At 41.6% G+C, this 26,119-nt stretch overlaps 1 protein-coding gene across 2 annotated transcripts in view; it reads right to left on the reverse strand.

Annotated features, from left to right (window-relative positions):
• UBE2E3 (ubiquitin conjugating enzyme E2 E3) overlaps positions 1–12,359 on the reverse strand; it is a 54,569-nt gene extending 42,210 nt beyond the window's left edge. The window contains exons 1-3 of one of the 2 annotated variants that reach the window (XM_042822483.1): positions 12,297–12,359; positions 11,003–11,205; positions 8,782–8,832 (exon numbers count right to left, since the gene is read on the reverse strand). In XM_042822483.1, coding sequence (XP_042678417.1) covers positions 8,782–8,832; positions 11,003–11,196 — 245 coding nt within the window. In that variant the 5' untranslated portion in view covers positions 11,197–11,205; positions 12,297–12,359. The remainder of the gene's footprint in view (positions 1–8,781; positions 8,833–11,002; positions 11,206–12,296) is intronic. The other variant, XM_042822484.1, reaches the window with a different exon arrangement.
• Between the last annotated feature and the right edge of the window lie 13,760 nt (positions 12,360–26,119).

Consider the following 26,119-nt stretch of genomic DNA (forward strand, 5'->3'; position numbering starts at 1 on the left):
GGGCTGTTCCTTGCAATTCTCATTATTAAATTACATGCAGTAGCACATAATTTAAGGTCACTTTGAATTCAAATACACTAGTTCTGTCCTCCAGTATGCCTATAATCTTTTTTTGTTAACTTGCAATGTAATATTTATATGCTCTAGTCCTGTACCCAGGTCAATAATGACCACATAGAATATCCCAAGTTGGAAGGGACCCATAAGGATCATTGAGTCCAACTACTGGCTCCACACAGGTCTCACAAATTTCATTTGGCCAAACACTAAGTTGAACTCACAATTCATTAAAGCACTGTATATTATATATTCAACTTTAACCATTGTAATAGAATCATTAAGGTTGGAAAAGACCACTAAGATCGCCTAGTCCAATCTTCAATCCATCGCCACCATGCCAGCTAAACCATGTCCCTCAGAGCCACATCTACACATTTTTGGGACATCTCCATCAATAACTAATTAAAAATAATAATAATAATCACGATTTACTGCAGGATGGTCTTCCACAGACCCTCCCTAAAAATTCTCCCAGCCTGAAAGTGAGCTACTGCTATCTCAGATCTCAGCGGCATTTCATCAAGGCAATCTCTCCCCTTTCCTGTTTCTGAAAGTGATGCTTACATCAGTCAAGTAAATCTTCATCTGAGTTCCTAAAAGATCCTGTTTTACAGTAAGCGCTATAAAATTAACAAGTGTTCCAACCACTGCTCTGAACTTGATAATACTACAGGGCATTCTGTGCAGGAGTACACCATAGAAAATTAATCCAAATTAACACAAGCAGGTTAGGACACGTTTATCACTTGTGGTTACTGGCTCAAAGCTGCACCAATTTAAAGCCACAGCATAGTTCTTGGCTAGTTTAATGGAATGGATGCTCCTGTCTGAGGTGGCAGCTGAATATCCTTACTCCTGCCTACTTAGCCCTTAACTCAGAAACAAGCTCAAGGTGTTTTCCAAGATGCCTATACTATTTGTTTCAGAATGTTCCACATACATGCAAATCCTAGTTACATGAGGTGCAGGAAACCTCCACAGATCAATTTTACATGAAACAGTCGACCCATTTTAAATAAAAGGTTTAATATCATTTAGCTGATTATCTTCTATTTTCACTTTGTTAATTTGAGTTAAAATTAGGTATCCCAAGGCTATAAAAGTAAAGATCAAATCAAAGAAGTGTAACTGACACACACAGACAAATAGATCTGATAGAGAAGTGATCAGTGTGCTTGGACTGGCACATACTCTGCTCATTACAAACTAAATGACAGGCTGGCAGCGGTCAGCAACGCACAGTGTGAAAACATATATATATATATATGTTTATGGCATATTTTAATTAGTTTTATGACAGAGTCTGAAAAGGGCTTTTTTCAGCTATACAAATGGATATTTGAAAAGCAGATTTGTCTTTCAGTCTAAGGACACATTGTGGTTTTTACAATTTTTATGCTGCAGTGGAAATGCTAAGACATGGCTTGAAGCAGTGATTGAGCACCTGTTGGGAGGGCAGGGCCAACCCAGGGGAGGTCAGGTGCACTGAGTGACTGAAAGGGGTGAAGCCAGGATCCACCCCTTCCCAGAGCTCATTTAAGGGTTGGCACTGGAGGCAAGGGTATCTTGCTGGAGATCCCTATGCTCTTGAGGCCTTCTGAAGGTAAGCTGCTTCTTTCCTTTATTTCTGTGCCTATGACTATTGCATTTGGGCAAGTCCTCACTTGCTGCAGCCCAGGATCTTGCTGCTCTTCTGTTATTGCTGTGCTTTCTGTTGTGTTACATGTGCTTAAAGATCTGTTTAAACAGACTGGTCAGTCTTGGGCTCTTCTATTGTTTCCAGACAAAACCAGAAATAATGAGGGCTAGTCCTGTAACACCAGTGGCTAAGTGAAAAGTGTTTGAACCATTTCTACAATTCCAGAATAGACAGCCAAGATTTGTTTTCTTGTTTCTTTTGAGAGTACTGCTAATGAAAACTGGTGAAAGATTTATTAGACCTTTTAACTAACATACAGATGTTTAAGAGTGTGTATGACAGAGCTGTGGACACTGCTTACACAAGAGCCCAAGCTGCAAATATGAAGGTATAAGAACTTATTCCTATGAGTGGATATGATAACTTGTACTGCAAAACCCTGTCTTAACTATTCCACTCATATTACTTGTGTGAGAAATTCACTGTATGGTGGTTTGGGGAGGAGAAAAAGGAAAAAAACAAGCGAGGACCAAAAACCCACCCATGGTTTTGCGCTTGAATGAGGTGAAAGCTAATACGGGCTGGAAAAAACCACAAACTTGAGGCAATGTGAGTTAGTGGATCTGTCATCCACTCTCAACTGGAAAGAAAGTAATTTAAATATTCTATTCTGGAGTTGCACAATCTTCCACTGTTTTGTTTTTTTTTGTTGTTGTTGTTTTTTTTTTTTAAAATAAAAGCATGTTAAATAACAGCATGCCCCAGCGAAACTTAACACTTCAATGTTTTACCAAAATGCTTTTCTACACTTCTATCACCCCCACTCCTTAGACAGCTTGACTGACTACTAGCAAACAAGGTGACAGCCACTCTGCACATGTAAAGATAGCAGAATAAGGTTGTTACTACAAATGGGCTACAAAGCACAGACTTCTGATTGCTGTGTTACGTTATACTGCTCCTTGTAACCCTGACCTAGACTAGATCCTTCTTGTAGGGAAGAGCGTGGAAGAAACTGCTCAGTAGAAATAACTCTAAATAAATCAAGGTTATCATTAGATAAACATACCTTTAAATTATGGTGAGCCACTGATTTATATTCTGAGACTAACAACAAAGGAACAGAGCTGGACAATACTAGAAAACACTACTTGAATAGCTGGAGAACTACTTCAAACATGTTCTTGCAGGATTTCTGAACCCTCTTAATTGTGTTTTTGTAATTGCAACTGCAAAATTCTGTACAGGAAATGAAGTGTTAGAAATAATTGTGTGGGTTTGTGTTTTCAGTACCATTCTGCAAACCTCAGCTTTCTTTCCCTGTAGAATGGATTTATTATACTTGGTAGTGAACAAGTGCCAGGGCAAGAAAAGTCAGAATATAAAGTAAAATGTGGTTGTTAGAGGGCACATTATCTTGTCAGGTTTGGGTACTGTTGTGTTGGTTTTGTTTTTTGTTTTTTGTTTTTTTTTTAGTTTTGCTCATTCAACTTGAGCACGGGCACTTCTGCATGTATTCCTAATATACACCCACCTTAATCAACAGCTCCTTCTGTACTGAACTATTTAGTGTTCACAGTTGTAGTTTCTACTGCAGAGGTGTAAACAAGCCAAACTTGTTTTTTTAAAATGAAATTTTAATGTTTAGCAATAGGAAGGCATTTACCCAATAAGGAATGAACAGAATAAATGAAAACTGGGGAGGTTGCCAGTGAAGAAAAAGTCAGAAGCTTGATTGAAAAAATGCCACAACAGTACATGTGAAGACTTGGGCAACATTTGTACTGCTGTATTTGACTGCTTTCAGGATACTCTTCCTCCTACTGATTTTTAAAAGGTAGCAAAATGAAGGCCTGTCTTTCTCAAAGGAGAGATGGAAACTTACTACATTTGAGAGACAAGGGAATGGATTGACTTATTCATATCCTGGTGTGTTTGACAAAATGCTTCACGTGAACAATGCCTACTCTGAAGAGAGGGAGGAAAAATCCAGCAGAGTTCATTTGAGTCATCTATTTAAGCCATTTAAGCAAATGTGGATGTTTTTTTTTTCTTTTTCTTTTTTTTTCTTTTTTTTCCCCTGTGGGTAGCGCTAGCAGATGAGCTTCTTTCACTTGCTGACTGGAGTTGCCACCTCCAAGGCACAACTGGAGCAAACCACAGCTGTGCAGTAACATCTTCAACAGGCATAACTGTTTGCAGAGTAAACATTTGCCTACAACCTTACTGTAGATAGAGAATGTTAACGAAAAGGACAGATTCTAGCAGCTTATCTGCAGCACCTTCCTCACTAGCACGTGGCTGTGGAAGGGTGCTCCATCCAGAGCAACCTCTGCACACAAAGGAGCCTGCACCACCAGCACAATCATTCACTGCTTCTCATTGCTTCAGACAGCTCAATTGAAAGAGCTTAAACTGCTACTCTGAAGAATACCTGCACTATATTGCTTTAAATACATACTGCAGTGCTTCCTCACTGATGCTGTAATAACCACAGTAAGACAGTTACAAACATCTGGATTCATGGGTCCATAACTAAACCAGAGAAAGCATCTGTCTAGGTTTTGCAGGGCATTTTTCGTTGTGTCATACACCAGATTGTGGGTTCAGTTGTCAAAACTGTACGGCACAGAATTGGCCCAATGTGTAGCTGTAATGAAAGGGACAAACACAGTCCTCTGGAAGCATGAGAATTTTACACTAAAAGAAAAGCCCTACGTGTTATCTTCCCATTGTGCTTAGTGCATGTACTTTGCAGTGTTATTTTAAAATCAGGAGTTTTAAAATGAGCCACTCATAAATTATCAATGCGCCTGCCAGCTTAGAAGAAGGCACAAACAGCAAAATCATCACTACTACCTTCTGTAGCACAGCTCAAAAAAAATCACATTAGTATCTATTAGCGTACAAGATCTGCTAATAGAGATAGTAATCTCTATTAAGAAAAATCTTCTCAGTGGCCTGATCAGGTTTAGGTTCAGATCCTCACTAGCAAGAGGACAAGACAGAGCAAGGGAGCCTTTGGGGTGATCCAAAAATCTCTCTCGATAAGAAATCCTATTTCTCAGCAGCATGAAGGAGAAAAGCTGTCTCTGACTGGGGCTATAAGACATGTGGCTTTGTCTGGCCTTTATAGGCACTTGTTTTCAGATGTCTGATCTCTAATTTAACAAAGAAAAGTGATTAAGTCCAACTGACAGACTAGACCATAAAACGTTCCAATTCTCACACTTGCATGGGAAAGACACACTATCTTATCTCACTCCTTTCTAAACCACATGAATTAACCTCTCAGTGGATACACTCATTTCAGTATTTGCTTTCATATCCTCCATAGTTTTCAGCAAACTGAATTTGTTGTAAAACTGAATGTAAACTACAAAGTACACTGGCATGGGTGTTACTAAGTTTTTTAGTATTGGATTGAACTTCAAAACTTTCTCATCAAGCTCAGTAACAATTAAATTTGGAGTAGAAAGGAGAAGGATCAAGGAAAGGCAATGAGATGCATCTTGTTGCTATTGTGGATTATCAGAGCAGCCAGAAGCAACTAATAGTAACTGCTCTAAATCATGGTACAGATGGGCACAAGGACTCCCTTGTCAGCCCTAAAAGCCAGGAAGCACCTGGAGGGTGGGAGCCCTGCTGTGCCCTGCAGCCTCCAAGATGCCCAGGTCAGCACAGCAGTCTCAGATCTAACCTCAGCTCTGGCATGCTGACCTCTGCTCTGAACAGTTTCTCACCATGAGCTGAGAACAGCCATTCCAGATATGTCAAACCTATTTAAGAGCATTTCTGCAGCACAGATTTAACATGCATTATGTGCAAAACCTTTTGCAGCATTTTTCTGAGAATGTACAATAGTGGGTTTTGGCATACTTCCGTACCTTGAAGCCTGTAAAAGCACTTGGCCATGGTTTGAAATTGAGCTGCCTAGGAGCAATAGGGCCAAGACCTTTTTAGCTGTGCTTTATGCTATTAAAAGCACAAAAGAAATTAAATACAGCACACTGCATCAAGAAGTAGAGCTTTGAGTTAAGCCAGCAAAAGCAAGAAAAAGCAGGATCGGACACCTGTGTCCTCAGCCTGCTTATGTGCCCTGGTGTTACAGCTGGACAGTAACTGACTCATTTCAAGCCCTTCTGTGAGATGGGAGAAAACACAAGGTGAAAGCAGTACTTAATTTCTTTCCTGTCATCTTTAGCAGTTTAAGATCAAATCTAATTTCATTGGTTTTGATGCTCTGTCTTGGAAATCATACCGTAACACAAAAGAATGTAGGATATTAATGTACATTAAAGTACACAGCTAACAGCATTAAGGTTTTTTTGGGGTGGTATCCTCAAGGATGCAGTTTGTGTTGTATTTGTGAGTGGTTAAACAATGTGAGTTTTCTAATGTTTCATTGCCCAATTAACCAAACAGAATCATAAAGTATACCATAGAGATAAGCAAGCAAAGAACCCTGCTTTTTTGGACACTTTTAATGTGCCTGCCATTCTGCTGCCCCAGTGCCTAAAATAGAACTTAATGTGTAGCCCAGGCCTCCTCAGCACACCCAAGAATGGGGCTCTCCTGGGGCTCAGGCATTTTTATAAAACAACAGTTAGAAGTAATAGCTGTGAGTGTGGGAAATTTCACTGCTGAGGAAACCTACACATCTTTTGAGCAACAATCACAGCACAGCCAGTTAGTGTCATTTTTAAGCTACTAAATCAACCTCAGGCCCTTCTGGTGTTAGGGAGCAACTCACTGGCAGGTGAGAAGCAGCAGCACTTATCACAGCACAGGAGAGTGTATCCCATTAAATTAGCACATACTGCTTGCATGGTGCACCATTGTAATTTTAAAAATGCTGGGTTTTCTTAGTTACTTATATAAGTGGGCAACCAGAAGGACTGTTATCTGAGAGCATCAGCTGCATGGCTGTGAACCCTGCAACTGATAAGGGACAACTCCAGGACTGGGGGAGATACAACATGGCATGAAGAAATCTCTTTGGGAAATCTTAAGACACAAGCAGCTTGTCATTTTTAAAGTACACATGAATAGGTCCAAGTTCTGCAGGCTTTTAAATGCATTGTTGTTTTACATTTTATTTACTTTTACATATACAATAAATGTATTCAGTAACATGAGCAACATTCTGCTGCTTATAAATCAGTGAAGTGCAGATGCCTGTTGTATCAGTTTGTTGCCTAATCTGTGCTACTGTACCTTATAGGAAAGCATGTTACAAACAAGCCCAAGCCTTTTTCAGCTGCATTTACCTCCCTATGCCAGAAAGGCTCCTTCTGAAAAGGAACTTGCAGTGTTGTGGTAACCTTTTTGGGCAACCAAACTGCTCATCCTGAACACCCAGAACTTCTGTTAAAAATGTCAATGCCTCTTTCTAATTTTTTTTTTATACTTGCAGGAGGTAAAAATACAATCATCATACTGTTGCTTTTGATTAAAGGATGAATTCCTCTACAAAAATGCCTATAGGAAATGAAGCACTGACACTGTCAAAAATAATCATTCTCCCTTGCACTCCATGGGAGAGAAGCTTGAATAATTTTAGAGACTTTAGGGGGTGGAGATTCATAACTTTCAATGGTGTTTCTGGGTATCTGGGTACAGCTCACAAGGACTCACTGCAGTGCTCTTGTGCTAATACCAGAGGAGCATGCTTTCCCAAGGAGCTGAAGATCAGATGCTACTGGAGAGCATGAGGGGGGTGGTGGATTCTCTTTGTGAAAGTCGTGCTGCAGCTTGCTGTACCTGAAACTGCTCCAGTGATGTTTTCACTGTTTATCTATAAGGCAAGGCATTAGTGTTTTATTTCCTTCAGAAACTCTCTCTCCTACTGTGCCCCATTTGGGGGGTTTAAGCCTAGAATACACGACACACATAGAACTAGATTCCAGTAACAGGATAGCTATTAAACAGTTTATGAACTAAAACCAAAGCAGACCACTTTCTCTCTGTCTACAGATCTTGCACCTGTGAAGAGGGAGAGCCATCAACCTCGCAGGCAGACATATCAGACAGCCAGAGGCAATCCAAGCACTGCTCTCAAGGTGAGACACCTTTACCACAGATTCAGTAAACACAACTTGGTAAGTCCCTGCCTCTCCAGGCCTATTAAGATAATGAGAACAACTCATATCTTACCAAATTCACAAGACCTGCGCCAATCTTTCAAACTATTCCAAATGCCCAACACTTCTCACCCAGAACCAAAAAGCACTTCCAGCACTTTTTTTAATGTGTCCACGGCTTACTGTTACACATGAGCTGTTAATCTGAAGAAATCTTACAGTCAGAAAGCATGCTGAGATGCATCAAATGAAACAACACTATTTATATGCTGTTTTAGTGCAAGTCTGATTGCTGGATGCTCACAGCTAATGAGAATTTTATGCATCTTTTAAACAAAAGTAAAACATGTTAAAGATCTAAGGAAATTAGCCAGCTATGTTACTATTTAACTTTCCTACAGATCAGTGTTCCAGTTACCTTTCCTTTATTTAAGATTGTATCACTCAGCGTTCCAAGCTTATAAATTCATTTCTTAAAAACCAACAGAAGTGTTTCTCAGGCTGGGAACCTCTTTGAAAACATTCTTTACCAAGGGACTGCAGCTCTGACTGACAGGCACATAAACGTGAAGGCAACACTTCTTATCTAACTGTTAAGCAACACTCTAAGAGAAAGCATATAAAAATCACATTCAGTTCTTTACTTTTGCTTCAGAACCAAGCGGTGACTCTAAACTGTCACTCAAAAGACAGTTCAACCTACATGCAAACATCACATTGCAAGCGTCAGTGTATTTTGAAGTTCACATAATCAACGTTTCACAAAGGCAGTGACCAACTACATAAAACAAACTGCATACATTTCTCTATGTACATCAACCACTAATGACTACCCCTACAGCATGCAGACAAAATATCAAGCGTTCCCTTTGCTTGTTCAACCCGCTGCACACGATTGTTGTCTAATAGTCACCAGCTGTAAACACGAACTTTCCCATTTATTAGCCTGAGCACATTAATCTCCTACCACTGCCCACGATTTAAGAAGCTGTTACATACCTGCAGTTAGGAGGAGGATCAAGAGTTATTTCAGCTAGCTCCTTCTGGATTCTGTTGGTGAAACGAGAACAGACACAAAGCATTTGAGATAGTCTATAGAATAAATCAGGGAATTACACTGCCCTCTACCACCATGCAGTTAAATGCAAGATTGGCTTTGCCTTCAGTAATGCTAACATGGCTGCTTCCTCTTTGTTCTCAGAGGTATAACCCAAATCCCACAGCTGAGAAACTTTGCAGCTTTTTTTCCTGCTTGATCCTGTGTATAAACAGAACACTCACAGCCGAGTTCGGTAGGAATCTCCCACAAGTACCCAGAACAGCAACTCTTTTTCATATCCGAGCACATCTTGCCGGAGAGATTTTCTTTTCAAGCTAATATGCAAATGAGCCGGGGGGAGGGGGGCCGTACAAGCACATTTGACAATGACTTTAAACCAGCGCTACAGAGCTGTGATCGAGGCTGAAGAAGCGAGCCGTGCTGTCAGCAAATGTATTCTTTTGGCAATATTCTACCTCCTGCTTTGCAGGGTGTTTAAAAAGTAGGTTTGCAGATCTGCCTGGCTGCCTCTGACACTGGAATCATCTCTGCATCAACTTTGCTCCTCTCAACACCTTCTGCTGCCTTTCCTCCCCCAGCTTTACAAGAGCTATATTTACGTGATAAAAAGCAACATAATAACCTGAAATAATCTTTAGCTTAGATTGACATTGTAACAACCACTCCGAAGATGTTACAGTCCAGAAAAGCAACACTGAAAACTTCGTGTTAATCTTACTATTTATCCATGTCCATAGGAGGTGTAACTTTAAATGATTCAAGGCAATTTCCTCTATAAAATGTCAAAACAAAAAAACCTCCACAAGAAAAGCCACTCGAGCAAGACTGCTTTTCCACGTGTACAGCAAGTGTTAAAGTATGAACTAACAGTGACTGCCCTGAAAGCCCTTGCACCATTTCCATTACGTCCAACCACACTACTGAACCACTGGAGATGTACGGAACTGGACTCGCAATGATTAACCAAAACAAAGCTAAGTGGAGAAAACTCAGTTGTGAGACTCTACGTGATGCACCTCAGGCATTTAAAAAACAAAAAAAAAACAAAAAAAAAAAAAAAAAGAAGCCCAAAATCTAGCAATAAATTACAAAGTCCACAGTGTTCCCAGAACTTTTCCTTCTGCAGCCAACTCCTCTTCCAAAGGGTTTCTTTAACAAACTCAAAAGTCATCAGTCACCCTGTCACATTCTACAGTAATTCTAAGACATTGCAAAATGTATTTACTGAGTTTAAGTACAGTGCAAAATTACTAAAAACATTGCTCAAAGTTTGAGCTACTGTATTTGGGCTGGATAAGCAAAACTGAAAGCTACTGTGGCTATTGCACAGCTCCTCTTGCTATAGCGTATTTGTAAATGTTTGTAAAGAAAGGGAACTCCAGGGAAAAGCCAGAAAGTTGTGTTTCATCTCAGAAGGCAACTGGGATTGAGGGAATTAAAGTTTGCTTTATTTCACACAGCTGAACTTACAGAAAATAATTAGTACACGTCTCGAGAGCTGGACTGCCAGTAACCTTATGTGTAAATAAAAATGCAGCAGATAAAGCCTGACAAGGTTTCTTGAGATTTTGATACTTAGAGGCTACACCTGAAGAACCTTATGGTTGGAATCCACAGATCCTGTGAGAGAAGATTTGCCTGACTTTCTCCAGAAAGCACTGCAGGACAGAACTGTGACTTTAAGGTGCACAAGGCTCTACTGCAATCATAAGGCCTGCAAAAGCCATGGGGCTTGTGTGACTTCTGTAATTAAAGAGCACTGCTTGACATCACCCTACAGCCTGCATTGAAATACACCAGGAAGATCCACCCTACACGAACAAGGGACGTAAACCTGTCTCAGCAAACCAGACACCTGAAGCTGACGCTTTCTCGCTCATTTCTACAAACATGAGAGGCACGCAGGTGCCCCCTGACCGGCCTGTGAGTTACCAAGTTCTCCAACAACTCGAAAGAAACATGGCCAGCCTGCTTATTACTGCCCCAGAGGACTTGAACTCATGAAGGTCCTTCCCAGCAGACTTGCATGCTACAGAAGTTTGTACTGTACTATTTCTTATGTGGCTTTAAAGCAATCTCTCTGCCTTTGGAAGTGCAGTGCAACACTGCGAGTCCATACACCGTGCAAAACCGCTACAGGACGCTGGATGCCACAAGTACCTTTTAGCACTAGTAGATAGCTTAGCAGTAGTTTTGCTGGAGAGTTTGGTGTTCTTCTTCTGTTGGGTGGCAGAGGGTTTCCTTTCCTCCTGCTCCTCAGGTTCAGGTGCTGGGGGATCCCTCTGGTCGGCATCTGAGCTGCCGCTGCTGGTACTGGGGCTCTCATCGTCTGACCTCTGCCTGTCACTGGACATCGTGGGGAACTTGTAGGGAAGGAGGAGAAGAGGCAGTTACTACAGCTCGCAGGTCACCCCCTCACTGTCCGGAGCTCTGAAGAATACTTTGGTTGATGACAACTCTATTTCATGGACAAACCCACCAGGATCCTCTTCTTTGTCTCATTCGCCAGGGCTGCAACTTGACAGCTACACCACAACATTCACACTTTGGAAAACACCGGCATTTCCCATTTTTAAACCCACTTGCATTTTTGTCATGCTTCAAACAATATGCCAATTGTCGGCTTGGTTCTGAGGCACAAACAGATTGAGCAGGGCACTTAAGAAACGCGCATTAATAACTTATGACACATTGTAAATAACAGACCTCCCCGGGAATGTTTTTTAAGGAGTCACCGATACCCTGTAAATATTTACACTGGAACGGAGCATTTTATTGGGTCCAAACGCCAGATCCCCCCTCAATCCCTCTCTCGGAGGAGCTCCATTGCCAATGAGACTCGGGCAGCTCTCAGACCGAAGCGTACACTTGCTCTGTGCATTTAAAGGGCTGGGCAGTGGGGGGGAGGGGGGGAAGAGGGAGAACGCGGGTTGTTTTTTTTAAAGGAAAACCCCCGCGGAACCCGCATAAGATGCGTCGGGAGCAACTCGGGAAGCAGCAGCCCCACTGCCCGCCGGCAGAGCCGCATTGGGCCCCTGCAGGGCCGCCGGGGGGGAGGCAGCCCGCCGCCTCCCGCACCTTCCGCGTTGCCCCCTCGGCCTCCCCCCCCCCCGCTCCGACATGGTGGCGGCGGGGGGAGGGGGCTGCCCGGCGGTCGGGAGCCGCTGCGGGGCCGGGGGCGGCCGCGCTTTGTGGGGAGAGCCCGGCGCGGCGCGGCAGGCGGCGGCTCGGCCGGCCCCGCTCGGCTCGGCTCGGCCCCGCTCGGCGCCGCGCGTGTGTGCACCAAGTGAGGCGTGAACTCGGCCGGCCCCGCGCCCCCGGCCGCCGGCAGGCAGCGAGCGCCGAAAACAAGAACAAAGCTCCTCGGCGGCCCCCCCGCTCCTCCCCGCCTCCCCCCACCGCGCTCGCCCAGCCGCCGCCGCCGCCGCAGCCGCCTCGCCCGCCTCTCGCTTACCTTCGCCGGCGTCCTGTCCCGCTGCTGGGTCGGAGGGGCGGGATGGCGGGGGGCCGGGCCGGGCCCGCGGCGCCCGAGGAGGGGACGGAGGCGGCCGGGGGGCTCTACGGCGGCGGCGGCGGCTCTGTGGCCGGGCGGTGTGGAACATTGAGAGCCGGAGCAGGGGGGGACGGGGGGAGGCGCGGTGCGGCCCCGCGGCCGGCGGGTGGCGCTGGCGGGCCCCGCTCTGCGGCGCGGGCTCCCGCGGCGGGCCGGGGGACCCCAGCGGGGAGGGGAGCGCCCGCCGCTGGCCGCGAGGCGGGAGCAAGCGGGGGGGGGGGACAGACGGCCCCCGCCTGCTGCCGCTCTGCCGGCCTGCTGCCGGCAGGGCTGCCGAGAGCGGGGGAGGGGAGAGCAGAGGGGGCGCTCGCTCCCGCCTGGCGGCCAGCAGAGCGCGCCCCCCTCCGGGCTGGGGTGCGCGCAGGCGCTCTCCCGCCGCGGCCGAGGGCGCGCGTGCTCCGGGCCGGGCAAGGACAAAGCGGCGGCGCGCGCCGGGGGGAGCGGACGGCCCTCGACGGCGGCGCGGCGCGGCGTAGCACGGCACGGCACGGCACGGCACGATTCTGCCCGGCTCCTGCCCACCTTCTGACTGCAGGCACCGCCGCTGTCCTCAGCAGTCGGGTGCCCTCCGTCTGCTGTCCCGGCTGCACCTCGCCGCCCGCGGGGGCTGCCGGCTGTGGTTGGGCCCTTTCAACCGCACCGCCACAGTCGCCTCGCGCCCTGCGCACGCCTCTCGCCCCGTCCAGATGAAAATCAGAATTAGGAGTCGCTCCATAAGAATCTAGGTGCCGAGTTCTGACTTTCACAGAGGAAAGAGGGTAGTCTGTATCAGTGGCAATAGGTGCCACGGGAAGGCGATAGGAAGGAGGTCGAATTTCTTTCCCGTCCTGTCACAGCCGCGCCTGAGGAGCTGCTCGCACCGCCTGCTCAGTGTGCGCTGCAGTAAGAGGCGTCCACAAACTGGAGCGGTGTGAATATTCCAAAGTGATCCTGCAGCAATAAAACCCACCCGTAAAAGCAGCGTAACTGTTTGCGATAAGTACCTGTGCTGCGGATAAGTGGTGGCAGCAGGTGGGAAAGGAGTTAGGCTTGTTGAGCTCTGCTTTAGAAACGGACACACAGCCGCTGTCCAGCAGCCGGGCTTCACCTCAGCACCGTGCGCCTCGAGGGCTTTCCTCACCGACAGCCCGAAGGCTTCAAGCCCCCGTTTGCATAAGTTTAGCAAGACGGAGAGGCCACAGGGTGCGTACTGCACTCTGGAGGAGCTGAGCGGTGTCAGCGAGTTCGGTTTTCTCGGGAGCTGGGGTTACCTCAGCTGAACGGTAACGCTGAAGGTCGGGTGGATGAGCTGTGTGATGCGGTAGGGAGGAATACTGGATGTTTGTTTGTCAAAGTGGGCTGCAGAGAATTACCAGATCATCACTACAGGCGATTTGCCCCTGAGGTGTAGAAAATTCTTAGCATAAACAGTATCAGGCATGATGAGCAATTTGGGCATAATTAGTATAAAGAAGCGTGGCAATATCAAAAATGTATCAGTAAGCAGTAAAAGCATTTCTTTTCCCTATTGATGCTCAAAATGGGGGTTGCTGGTACTTTGAGAGTCAGGACTAAGTGTGCAACTTTTATTTTGTTTCAGATGAAAAGCTGCATGGATGTCCAAAAAAATGGTTAGCAGAGCATGCATCCACAGAATGAATGTAAGTAGATTGGTCAAGGGCTGCTCGCCACATCAATTGCTATGTGTTGTGGCTTCTGTGGCTTTTAGGAGACAAAATGAAAATAAAGCCCATTTAACAGAGGATAATTGAAAGCCAGTCCGGATTTCTTTCTTTTTTCTTTTTTTCTTTCTTTTTTTTTTGTTTTTCCTCCAGCCTTTTGTACCTTATTAAAACAGATCTACTACAGGAACTTGTGTTTATCTGAATGAATATTCATTTGTTTGACATCAAGGCTCAAAGGATGACACTTTCTTCTTACAGGGCTGTATTTTCCTAGGGTATGTTTGTTATCTTGTCAACTGTAGAAAAAGTAATGCACTGAGAGATGTAGCGTAGTTGGAAGCAGAGAAAGTGCTGATTTCAGGAACAAAGCTCCATATCACGATCTCTGTGACTTTTTGTATCCCTTGTGATTTGATGTTAGTGTAATTTTAACTGATACACCTATCAGTTAAAGGAAACTGTTTTTTTTTTTTTTTTTTTCTTCCGTTTTATTGAGTACTTAAACTGTGAAAGTTCAAACAGTAGGGTGAAGTGCAGAACCTTCCTGAGCTTTCCTAACCTTTCGTACATTCAGACTTGTTTGGATGGTCCTGGGCATGGGAAATGGGTGAGGACTGCATTTTTTCTACTTTTTTTCTCCCCACTGAGATGCCCTTTATTTATATATGCATATATATTTTTTCTATAACACAAGCATTGGTGGTTTCTTAAGAGGCCCTGTATCTCTTAGATATGTCTTGATCCCCCTATTCTATCAGAGCACAGGTGTGAAGCTGCTGTTGGCATGCAGAGTTTTAACAGCTCAAATGCACAGGCATTTGAGAATATCTTACTGGATTTAGGAAGAATTCACAATTCAGTCTTCTCTGTCTGATGCAAAATGCTGTGATAGCAAACAACTCAATGCCTGGCACCAGAACTAGGGTGAAGGCATTTTCTGCTTCTCACAAGTAAACTATGAGGGATGAGAAAATCATTGCTTGATCTCCTTGCCCCTACCATTTTAAAGGTGTACAGATGGTAAAATAAAGCCAGTGTACATTTTTTGTGATTAAGAGCAGATCAATTGAAAATACTACTTAATGTTTGCAGTTATATACTCCATCTTCTTTATCACAAAATCATTGCTTCCTGACAGTAAATATATCTCCAACTAAGCAATGCATCTTTCTATCCTGTGTGTGTTCCCATACTGGGCTGTGTTAAAGTACATGTTGGAGCTCTACTGTGGTGCTACAGCTGAACGTGCACAAACTGTGGAGCATGGAAACAAAATAAGTATTTATTTATTTTTTTAAAAGTCTATGTAATGTGTCAAAATTTGGATTGTGTTTTTGCTGTCAATTACTTCCATAGTAACAACTGTTGACCCTTCTGTGATAGAACTCTTGTGATAACCAGTCCATGTTTTCCCCAAATAATTTACAATTTTACCATGTAGAGCTAGTAAAAAAGGTTATAATGAAGTAAAATCTTGTGCCAGGAAGAGATGTAACAACTTTCAGAATGAAGTGCAGGAAGCCTGTTACAAAGTCAGTAATTACAGCTCATCCTGTCGTGCCTTAAAATTAAAATCACTACAATAAATAGGATTATTTTATGTTGTGATGCTATTTATTTGGGTTTATTTGGGTTTGTGAATGAAAAATAAGCCCCTAAAGAACAATCTTCTTAGTATGTTTCAATTCTTTTGGATCCTCAAGAATCTAAAAAAAAAAAAAAAAAAAAGCAGAGGTAAAGTAAGCATGGCAGCAGGCAGGATCCAACTGTTAGGAACCACTTCTCTGTCTCTTTGTCAGCCTGTGTTTAGCCCATCTGTTGGCTTTGCATTGCCATCTTCTGAATCGTGGCACAAGAATGTGGTGGAGGAAGGATGGAAAAGGAGGGGGTGGGAGGGAGAGTGGAAAAAATGAAGGCAAAAGCCAGAACCCTGCTGTGCTTCAGTTGTTCCTCTTTGAAGAATGGCTTTTTGGAAGCACTCTTGTAGTTCAACAGTAGTCTTGAGACTGCTGTAATGCAGACTGCCACAAGGCCTAGAATTCGGGACGCTTAAAGGAGTTTTCAGAGTATGTTTTCTTTTTCTGAGTTCTTACATGCTTGAATAATGCCATGAGGAAAAGAGTGTGACCAACTGTATTTTAGCAGAGGAATTAGGAGGTTACCTTTCTGCTCTACTTAAATCCATAGAAAATCTTGATGTTAGTTAATCTTTATCATAACCCACTGAATAGCTAGCAAGTTCTCTTTTATGTTATGCACTGCAGTTGGCAAACATTTTTTACACACAAAGTGGTCAGCTGGGTACTAGGTTTTAATAAGTAGATTAGCATTAAGCATTAAAAAACATATCAGGTAAATGTGTGTTTTGAAGCACAAATGTCTTGATTTTAGTGTTCCCATGGAGTCCTTGTATTCTGTTGTGTAAATTCTCTCTTTGTGTGTGGACTATTGATGCAAGAAAATGCCATAATGGCCCCTTTGGAGTTTCTGAAACAATTTGTATTAATCCAGTGTCTGTGCATGTCAAATGATAATAAGTACCTTAAAAAAATCCATACTTTTTATTCTTGCCAGCAACTCGTATTAAAACATTTTCAGCCTATGGAGTTATTGTTTTACTTGGAAAGCTGTGAGTAAATGGAAAAAGGTTAAAAAGGGAAAGAAAATTCAGGTGGGATTAGTGTATGAACTGGACAATAATAATTTGCACTTCAGAAGGGTGTTTTTGTCTTTGTAAATAGATATCATTTCAGTGAGCAATTGTCTGCAAACAGTATCATGAAATGATTCTTATTCCCTTGAAATTTTGATTTTAAAAAGCCTTGGTGTACTTAAGCTGATAGTTTCAGCTTGCTTTAACACAGGTTCAGTTTTTAGTAGAGTATTGTGAGTTTTTGACTATAGTAGAGTAAGATGCAAATACTGTCAGACTTTTATGTGTAGCAAGTGTGTGAACAATACATCTACAAGCTACTTCATTAACTCCAGGAAACTATTTTTGGGTGTATATTCAACTGAGTAATGTGTATATTGTAAGTTAGGGAGAACTGAGCTCTACAAATACAATCCTGGTCTCAAATAGCGTTGTTTGGGAATCTGTCCCTGTTCTGCACAAGGGCCATAGTAAAATGGTGCCATCATTTCAGTGTGTGATATTCTCTTGCAAAAGTTGTAGCTGTTGTAGCAAACAATGCTGAAGGCCTCATAAAGTTCTCATTTCCCCATTACAGAGATATTCCACCCCTAAACTATCTCAGATTAAATTATCTCTAAGTATATACACAAGCATAGATATTAGTGCTATCCACAGGCTGCTCAGATTGGAGACATTTGGCTTCAAAAAACCTTTGGCTCCAAAAGACCAGCCTGTGCTGTATGAGTGAAAGCAGAAAGTTAATAGGCTGGTAGTAATAGAGCTAATATCCTCTTTCATGCCAGCCAGAAGAAGGCAAGATAATTACAAAGTCAAGCTCGCTGACTGAGTTGAGGTCAGAAAAAAACATACACATGGAGTAGGGCATTATTCATAAGCTGACTGATAGCTGCTTTTTTTTTCTCTCTCCCCTTTTTTTTTTTTTTTTTTTTTAAGTGAAATAAAATTTATGTTACTAAATTGGTTGATTCTGAGGGGGTTGTTAGAAACAAAAAGATCCTGGAGAGCTCCTTCTGTCTGGCTAATATAATTTTCTGAGAGTGGGTACATACAAATTTTCTGTCACATTTAGGGCTGGTGAAAATTGGTACAACCAGCTTTATCTGGCTTACCTGTCCCGCAGTTTGACACACTGGCCCTCAGAAGGCTCTTCCAATTCTTGTTTTGCCATCCCATCAAAGAGGAAGGGACTGGTCAGCATTTTAGAAAAGTTGCAAATCCCTGGGAGCAGTCAGTCTCCTTTGCTATGAGTCACAGTGCCTTACATCTGCCTGCCTAGAAAGTCTGTAACACTTCTGAACTCACCCAATTTATATGGTACGGCCCACACATATTTCCCCTTATCTGGTCTGCAATGGATAAAAAGCCAGCTTGCCTGATTACCTGTTGTGCAATAAAGAAGCAACATCTTTTTAAGCCTCTGCAGATCAGGATTACTAGAGTCCAGTAAAATAGCATTGTGACATCTTGTTTTTTGACTAGGAGCGTTACTGTTTGCACTTACCACTCTCTTTCTGTCTGGAAGCCCTAACCTCCTGCAGAGGGACAGGAAAGGCAAGTCAAGGCCCTATCATCATAAATTACCATTGCAATTTGAATGGGGCTGATCTTCCACAGCCTAGGCTTCTGAGCTCCTTCACAGTCTTTGCAATAGGAGAATGTTTTGCTGTTCTCAGCAATCCTCCCTGTGCCCCAGCAGGTGGGAGATACTCCCACAGCAATCATAGCAGGAACAAGAATGTGTTAGGAAGGGATCCCCAGTGTGGTGGTGAGGGCTGAGAGTGCAGCCCTATCTGAAAAGCTTTCACGTGTTTGCTTCTGTTATTACCTCCCTGGCTGATAGCTCACTCTATCTCTTCAGGTAGGGGAGTTGTATACCTGCACTTCTGTGTCACTGGGCGTGCTGTTTGTAAGGAAGTCACAGTGCAGAAGGGCAGCAGCGTTAGGCGCAAGCTTGAAATACAGTTAGTGCAACCAGAGTGTCAATTAAAGTCAAGCTTTAAAGTGTTTCCAAACTGAGTGAAGCTAAAATGATACTCCTGTGTTTTCAGAAACACTAGTGAGGAGAACTAGAAGTGAATTTAACTTGTGCCACCTGTGCTTGCATTTGCCTACCTGTAGCACTGCCTATTCATCCTCTAATTTCTAACAGTCATTTTTCACTTTCTCTTTACTATGTTCTCACTAATGTTTAGTGTGAATATTAATATACTGTGTCATCAAGAGTGCTGTTTGGTTAAATAAAAATAGAGGTGACCATGCTATGCCAGGAGAAATCAGAATGTGGAGCTAACTTCAAAACAGCAGAAAAAATATGCCAGTGAAGCTGCTTCCACACATCTAACATCAAACGATTTTTTACTTTGTACTGTATCCATGATCTTGAAAGCCATAAAAAAAAAAAAAAAAGTCTCAGGGGTATTCTTATTCCTAAGTTACCTAACGTTGTTTTAATTAATTTGCTAAATGGAGATCATCATTCCAGAAGTCTGCTTATTTTTGTCCCTATTTCAACTGTTTGCGAAGATTAATTTTTGGCCTTTGCTGTCAATTGTGATTTTAAATAGTAATGCTAATAGACTATGTTAATCCTACTAATGAAGAAAGGAAATTTTGTTTAGGGAACCTAGCCAGTGAAATCAAATTCATCTAATTTACTGTTAACTGAGACACAGATATTTAAAGTGTCTAAATCCCAGTGTTTAATTCCCAGCACATAAACAGGTGGCCAGATTGTTTTAGGAAGTAAACAACCAGCCAGAAGCCCCCTCCAATACTTTACCTATGATATCTTGTAATATTCAATATATATCTCTGAGATTCTGATATGATACTTTACTATCTCAGCATCAAACCAAGGAGAAAGGAGACAGAGAAACAGAGCAGTTCTGGTAATCTGAATTGATTAAAGCATATCTATTTAATAGCAGACATTTTGCAGTGTGCATTTTATGTCTCCAGAGTACATTCTTTTTCTATTTAATTATCTTTCTCAATCTTAACTTTGAAATAGTATGGTGCTAACACAATTCTGACTGAAATGCTCGTGTGATATATACTTCCTTCTTTGAAGAAATACAGTGACATTAAGATTCATTTTATCAAATTAATAGCTATTAAACTTTGATAGTCTGGATAAATGACTCAAAATGTGTAAGTTCCTGAAGCAAACAAAAAATGTAATAATACATTATTTTTCATTGTTTTTTTTTTAAATTATTATTATTATTTTTTTATTAGCAAGGAAACAGCAAAGTATATCCCAAAATTTCTCTTTCAGAGAATTCCGCCCCACAGAAAAGAGGCTTCAAAGTGCAAATGAACTCTTTTTCTTCTCACTATTTCTGGGCATTTAATATTGATGACTGCTGTGTTAAGATTCAGGGCTAGCAGTTGATAAGCCATATCTCTGCTCTGATGAAAAAAAAAAAAAAAAAAAAAAAGAATGAAGGAGAGTGAGAAAGAAGTGGGAGAAAGCACCCATCTTCCCTTCCACAGTATTTGTATGTATCTCATTTAGTGCAGTCTTCTACTACATTTTGATGCAAAAAACCCTAGAGAGGTGGAAAAAAAAGCACCGTTCTCTTGAATAATTATATGTGGATTGATGATATCTGTTTCTTTTTGTACTGTATTAACAGAAAACTCATGCTGTTGAGTGCAAGATCAAGAACTGCTGAATTTTGACCTGTGTACTGATCTTCTGCTCTGCTCTGACCTGCATTAAGAAAGCCAGATCAGATGATGCCAGCTAGCCAAACTCAGTCCACCGGGTTGTTCAAAAAGGAAGGGAGAAAAGGTATGTTATACTTGCTATTCAGCCACAAATGGTAAAATGGCAGCAATATCATTTGAATGCATCTGCCATCAAGCCAGCTGCCAGTTCTTCACACAAGAGAGAGTTCCTAAATTGATGCTTATAGATTTTACACACGGACTGCACTCAGACATTCCCAAATTATCTTTCCAGTCAGTTACATGATTATTATTTGGGTAACCAGCTTGGTATATGTTGGTTGTATCACAAAGTCAATTGCAAACTTAGGAGTGGCCTAAAGTATAGAGTTGCTTACCTGCCCTGGTGTGTCTGCTCTTCAAACTGAAAATCTTTCAACTCAGGTGCTTTAGAACCTCCACTGAAATGAAAATGGTCTGGTTGTTATTGGTTTTTTGGATGTAAGCTTTTTTTTTTCCTCTTACAATATGGGCTGTCTTGCATTTTTCCACCAGTCCATGCTAGTAGATTTAGTCCTCTTTTCGTGTTGTCTCCCTTCTTTTCTTATTGTCGTTGTCAGATATATCAGGAATAAAGCAGACTGGAGCACAGTTTGGAGGTGTTATAATACTTGCAGATAAACAGTATCACTGAGGCTATCACAGTATAAAAATCGTCTCTCTGTGGTATCTTGGGGTAGATTAATTTCTAACATGTGGCTGAACATAGCACACTGTGAAAGGAGTGTACTCTCAAGAAACTGGAGCATACTTAACAGAAAACTCCAATGATCTTTGGCAGGTGGTAGTCATGCAGCCAGCACAGACCTTAATATCCTGCAAAGATGTCAGCAAATTTCTGAGAAAAGGCACTTCCTAGAAATATAGGATGAAACTGATGCTTACTCTTCATTTTGGATGGTGCCTGTCCGTCTTTGTTGCAGGATGCTTCAGGCTCTGCCAAAGCAGCTGAGACATTGTTAGGACCATATTTGAAGAAGGAAAACAGTGTTTTGTTCAGTACTTTGCTCAAGTTAGACCACATGTCCTAATATTTCTACATACAACAGATCTTCCAAATAACAAATATTTTTCCAGCAATCACCAGAAAGGGGAGATTTCTGTTCTGTCTTCAGGTATATCAGCTCACTAATACTTACTGTGCAGCCTGGGATCTAAGGGGTTTGTTTCCCTCTGTAGGCTGTCCCTCCACAGAATTTGGGTCAGTTACAGATTATTGTTATTAAATTTAAATGCTTTGTTTTCTAAGTTATTACCTAGAGCAGCTCTTTTTCAGACAATGTTCCGTCCTGCCATCTACTTTACTTTAGGAACAGCACTTCTCCTAACCCCAAGGGTAAGTCTCATGACAGTAGAAGGTGAAGTTTTCTTGGCAATAGAGAAGTCTTTTGAACCCCTTGCTGAAACAGATAAGAATGATCACAACTTCCACAGCCTTCAGGGTAAAGTACAACATGTTATTTTAGCCATGCTATCCTCACCATGTACACAACTTTAAGCAGCAGCGAGGAAAAGAGGAAAGCAGAAGAAGTCAGGATGAAGAGTGAAAAAAGGAAATAAGTTAGATAAACCCCTGTCTAGGCAAAGGAAAGAGCAAATTTAGGCTGGTGACCCATAGTAATATTAGCTATTAATTTCTGGAGAAAAGATTCTATACTGTGGGAAAGAGCAGCAGAGATTGACAGATGAGATACTGTTGCTACACTGCGACCCCTGCAGTCACAGGACCTGTGTCTGAGGTTTCTCATCTGTAAAATGAGAATTATTGTTACTTACAATGCATGCTCTCGAAAGCAGTAATTGATGCTTACTGTTAAGGCTCTTTGAGATCACCAATTGGAAATACAGAATAACCTGCTTCTTCTGGGCTTTTACTTCTCATTGTATTCTACCCAAATTAATTTAATAGACAAGTATTGTAAATTCACAGTTTCTTAGAAATTGATCAACTTTAAAAAAGAGAAGGAAGAGTTGTAATGAGGCCAATCTACTTTTAAAGCAGAGAAGCATTGCTGATGTGCTCTCCTGGCTATTTGCTCTGGCCTGTTCCCTCTGCCCACCCCCCACATACATTCCAATCAAGCACTGCCAGGCCTCAAAGTCTGCTCAGACTCCTTGTGGAATTGTTCTCTGAAAATAAAATTGACACATTCTTTTGAAGGCAAGAGACCACTTCTTTATAAGAGCTGAAAATAAGGTGCCAACTTTGTCTTTTCCATTCTTACCATGGAAATCTTTAGCTCTGTGAAAGGGGACTTTCATTGGCTCCTGTCTTAGGGAAGGTCAAACTGTGGCATTCCTTCTAGAGAACACACAAGACAGAACTGGAGGGGCCTCACTTCTGTGAGGTTAGGTAGTGCAAACAAAACTGTATCTTCCTTTCCACAGTTAAGCAGGATGGGATTTGCAACAGTGTCATGTTCTTCTGAACTATGTGGTGGGCATGGGTAGTTATGGAGACTGTTGCCCTTTACATCTGCATCATCAATTCATTCAGCATCACCCACCTCAGCATTTCTGTTACCAAAGAAAGTACCAGAGCCAATACGGCAGTCTGGCCTTCACTAAGCCAGTTTCAGGAAAGGATTAAAATCATCCAGTTGTGTTTCTAGGCTTTAAATTAACTTTAAACCCTCAATAAATTACTAAATAAAACTGAAGACCTTTTCATCCTCAAACCAGATTAATTTTAATCTTTAAAATTATTCCCATTTTTATAACATTTCCAAACCCATTATCATGTCATTGGCTACAAACAGTTACTCATTTTTAGTTATTAGCTGTCATAGCTCTGTAACTTCTCTCACCGTGACCTCTTTTCCTGGAGCATGAGCGTTCTTTTACTGAAGTTTATTTTCAAATATCATTCAAATATCTGTGCGGAATGACTTCTGATTCTTGTAGTTTGCAGCATGGAACATTCCTTTTATATTCCTTCTGTTCCATACTGGTGAGTATAACCAGTATACCAGAACTTCTGATCGCTGCCATCTCTCGTGCTATCTGAAGTATATATGTATATATGTTTCTCCTCTTGCAGGTTCCATGGCTTGCATTATTCATTTGCATTAAGACAAATGAATTTGTGGTTGCAAGTAATTTGAGAAAATGTCTTCCAGAGGGGGCTAGTTGTTAAACTGTTCACCCCAACAAGCTTGATATTAATTACTTTCTGTATTCTCATCCACTCTGCTGTTCTCATTCATTTCTCACTTTCTCCTCTGATTTCATCTCTCATCTTTCCCACTCCTTGTCTGTTTCAATCCCCACAACTTCTCATTTAGTGGGTTAACCACTTTTCTCGCTGTGTTACTTAACTTTCCACTCTAGATCCTCTCTTCCCATTCTTGAAAGCCTGCCTGTCCAGCCGTGTCCCCCCTCACCCTAGGGAAACAACTGTTTCCTATTAGTGCTTCCTTCATTCTCTTTTCAACCTGGTTTCTTGAGAAAACAAAATTTTAGTAATTATACAGTACGAATGCATAGATTTATCCTTTACCCTAAACAACTTCTGGCAAACTTGGAAGAGGAGTGGAGGGATTTAAAGTGTCTTGTTTTTTACGAAGATGACCACAGAGAAGAAAAGAGGATTCCATAGCCTCTGTAAAAGAAAGAATGAAGGTACAGCTTATTCTTACTAGAAAATGTAAAATTCACAAAGACAACTGTAGGATTCTTGTTGTATCAGATATTACATTATTAGAGCCTTTAGAGCCTCAGTTATACATTATTAGAGCCTTTAGAGCCTCAGTTAGAACATGCTATTAGGGCTTCAATCTAGGTTTCTCTCCACTATGGATTCTCCAGATGTAAATTCTGATTTGGCTTTTTCCGTAGTTGCAGATATGAATGTTTTTATCTCTTGTGTATATTCTTTGCTTTCCAATAACAGTTAAACTCATGTGTATTAATATTTTTCAATAACAAAGCAATTGATCACAAAGTACAACACCAGCAGAAAAGAAGACCTTGTGGAATCTGATAATCACAACATTACTGTTTTATGGTACTTTTTTTCATAATCTGCTCTCTGTGCGTTATCTGTTTAGATAACAAATATTTGCGATAGGAATCATCTCTGGTTTTTTGACTACTATATCTTATTGGAATAGGAAGCAGTGGTCATAGTAAAAATTTTCTTGTAATTTTTAAACATTTCTATGTGATAAGTATGTTTCAAGAAAAGTAAATCAACAAAAAAACCCCCACTTGCTTCTAGTTGCATTGCCTTTTAACTTCGGTAAACTGAAGTCTCCTTAACATATCCTTGCAATGTTTCAATTTTAACTTGATACTATGGAAATTTTAATGCAAACTTTTTTGAAAAATACAGAAATTTGAAATGAAAACAGAAAATAGGTTATTTGAAAAGAAAAAATCTACAGTAAAGTAGCTGTGCAGCACATAGTTTAAGAACTGGCTATGGTCTACAGTAGCGTGGACTTCTCTTGTCCTGCAGGAGTGGCAGAGAATTATTCCTGACCAGGTGGGTTGTTGTGGTTATGGTGATGGTTTTTTTTTTTTTGTTTTGTGTTTGTGTGTGTGTGTCTTTCTTTGTGAGGGATTTGTAAAGAGAGTTTTATGTGGTTGTTCCTGAAGGAATCCTGGTGCACTTCTGTAACCCATCCTATTTCATCCAGAATTTTCTAAGAGTAATAATTACGCAGAAATAAAACTCCCAAAAACAGGAGATGAAAAAAAACCACAGAAATTGTACTTAGGTGGATTTAGTGACAGTTAAAAATGACTCTCAGTAAGAACAGGAAAATTTTTTGCATCCTGTGCAATCTGCTGTATGCTCTGTGCCTGTGTGTAATTAATCATTTACACCTGTGTGGGATGTCACAATTCTTATTTGGTAACATTTTGCATTGGGATAAATAATACAGTAGCTGCAGGGGACTGGTAAATAAATTACTTTCCTTATTTACTTATTATCTTTTCCCCTAGCTAGAATATGTTAAACATGTTTTAGAGACTTGAGTTGGTTTCAAGTATGAATAGGTTTTCAATGGTGAGAGCATATATCTTACTTGAAGGTGTGAAGAAATAAAAGAAACAACAAATGTTTTGAGTGTATCATTTTCATGCTTCAGTATACTTCTGTCCCCTAGGTGTCATGTAAGTGATAAATGAGCACTTCTGACAGCAAACATATTTCTGTGTAACCTTCGTCACAGTAACTGCCTAGTTATCAAATTGAATTCCTAACTTTCTCTGTCTTTGACTTTTTGCCAAAAAGCAAAAGATCAGAAAAAATTCTTGAACATCATAGAAATTTGCAGACAGGTTTGTAGGGAAAAAGAGATTTGACTTGATTCTAAGAGGGAAATAATATGTCACTTTCTGGTTCACTGTTAACCAAATGGTTAACACAGATGTTTGCAAATATGATCAGTTTTTTTATACACACCCAGCACATCATCAGCCTCTCACTTCAGTTAATACCTAAGTTGCTCTTCCTCTGAGAATTCCTTTTCTATGCAAAGAACTATGTGAATTGTTCAATGTAGAAAAATAAACCACGGCATATTACTGTTTTAGTGGGGCTGACTACAATGTTAGCTGAATTCCTAGCCTTTTTCATTTTAGTAAGGAAACAAAAGTAATGATGATGCCATCACCAGTTCAGCACCTTCATAGGCAACACAGAGAATCCTTAGGAATCCCAA

Source organism: Centrocercus urophasianus, unplaced genomic scaffold (assembly GCF_019232065.1).
Source record: "Centrocercus urophasianus isolate 14NV4802_14NV808 unplaced genomic scaffold, USGS_Curo_1.0 seq_20, whole genome shotgun sequence".
NCBI lineage: Eukaryota > Metazoa > Chordata > Aves > Galliformes > Phasianidae > Centrocercus > Centrocercus urophasianus.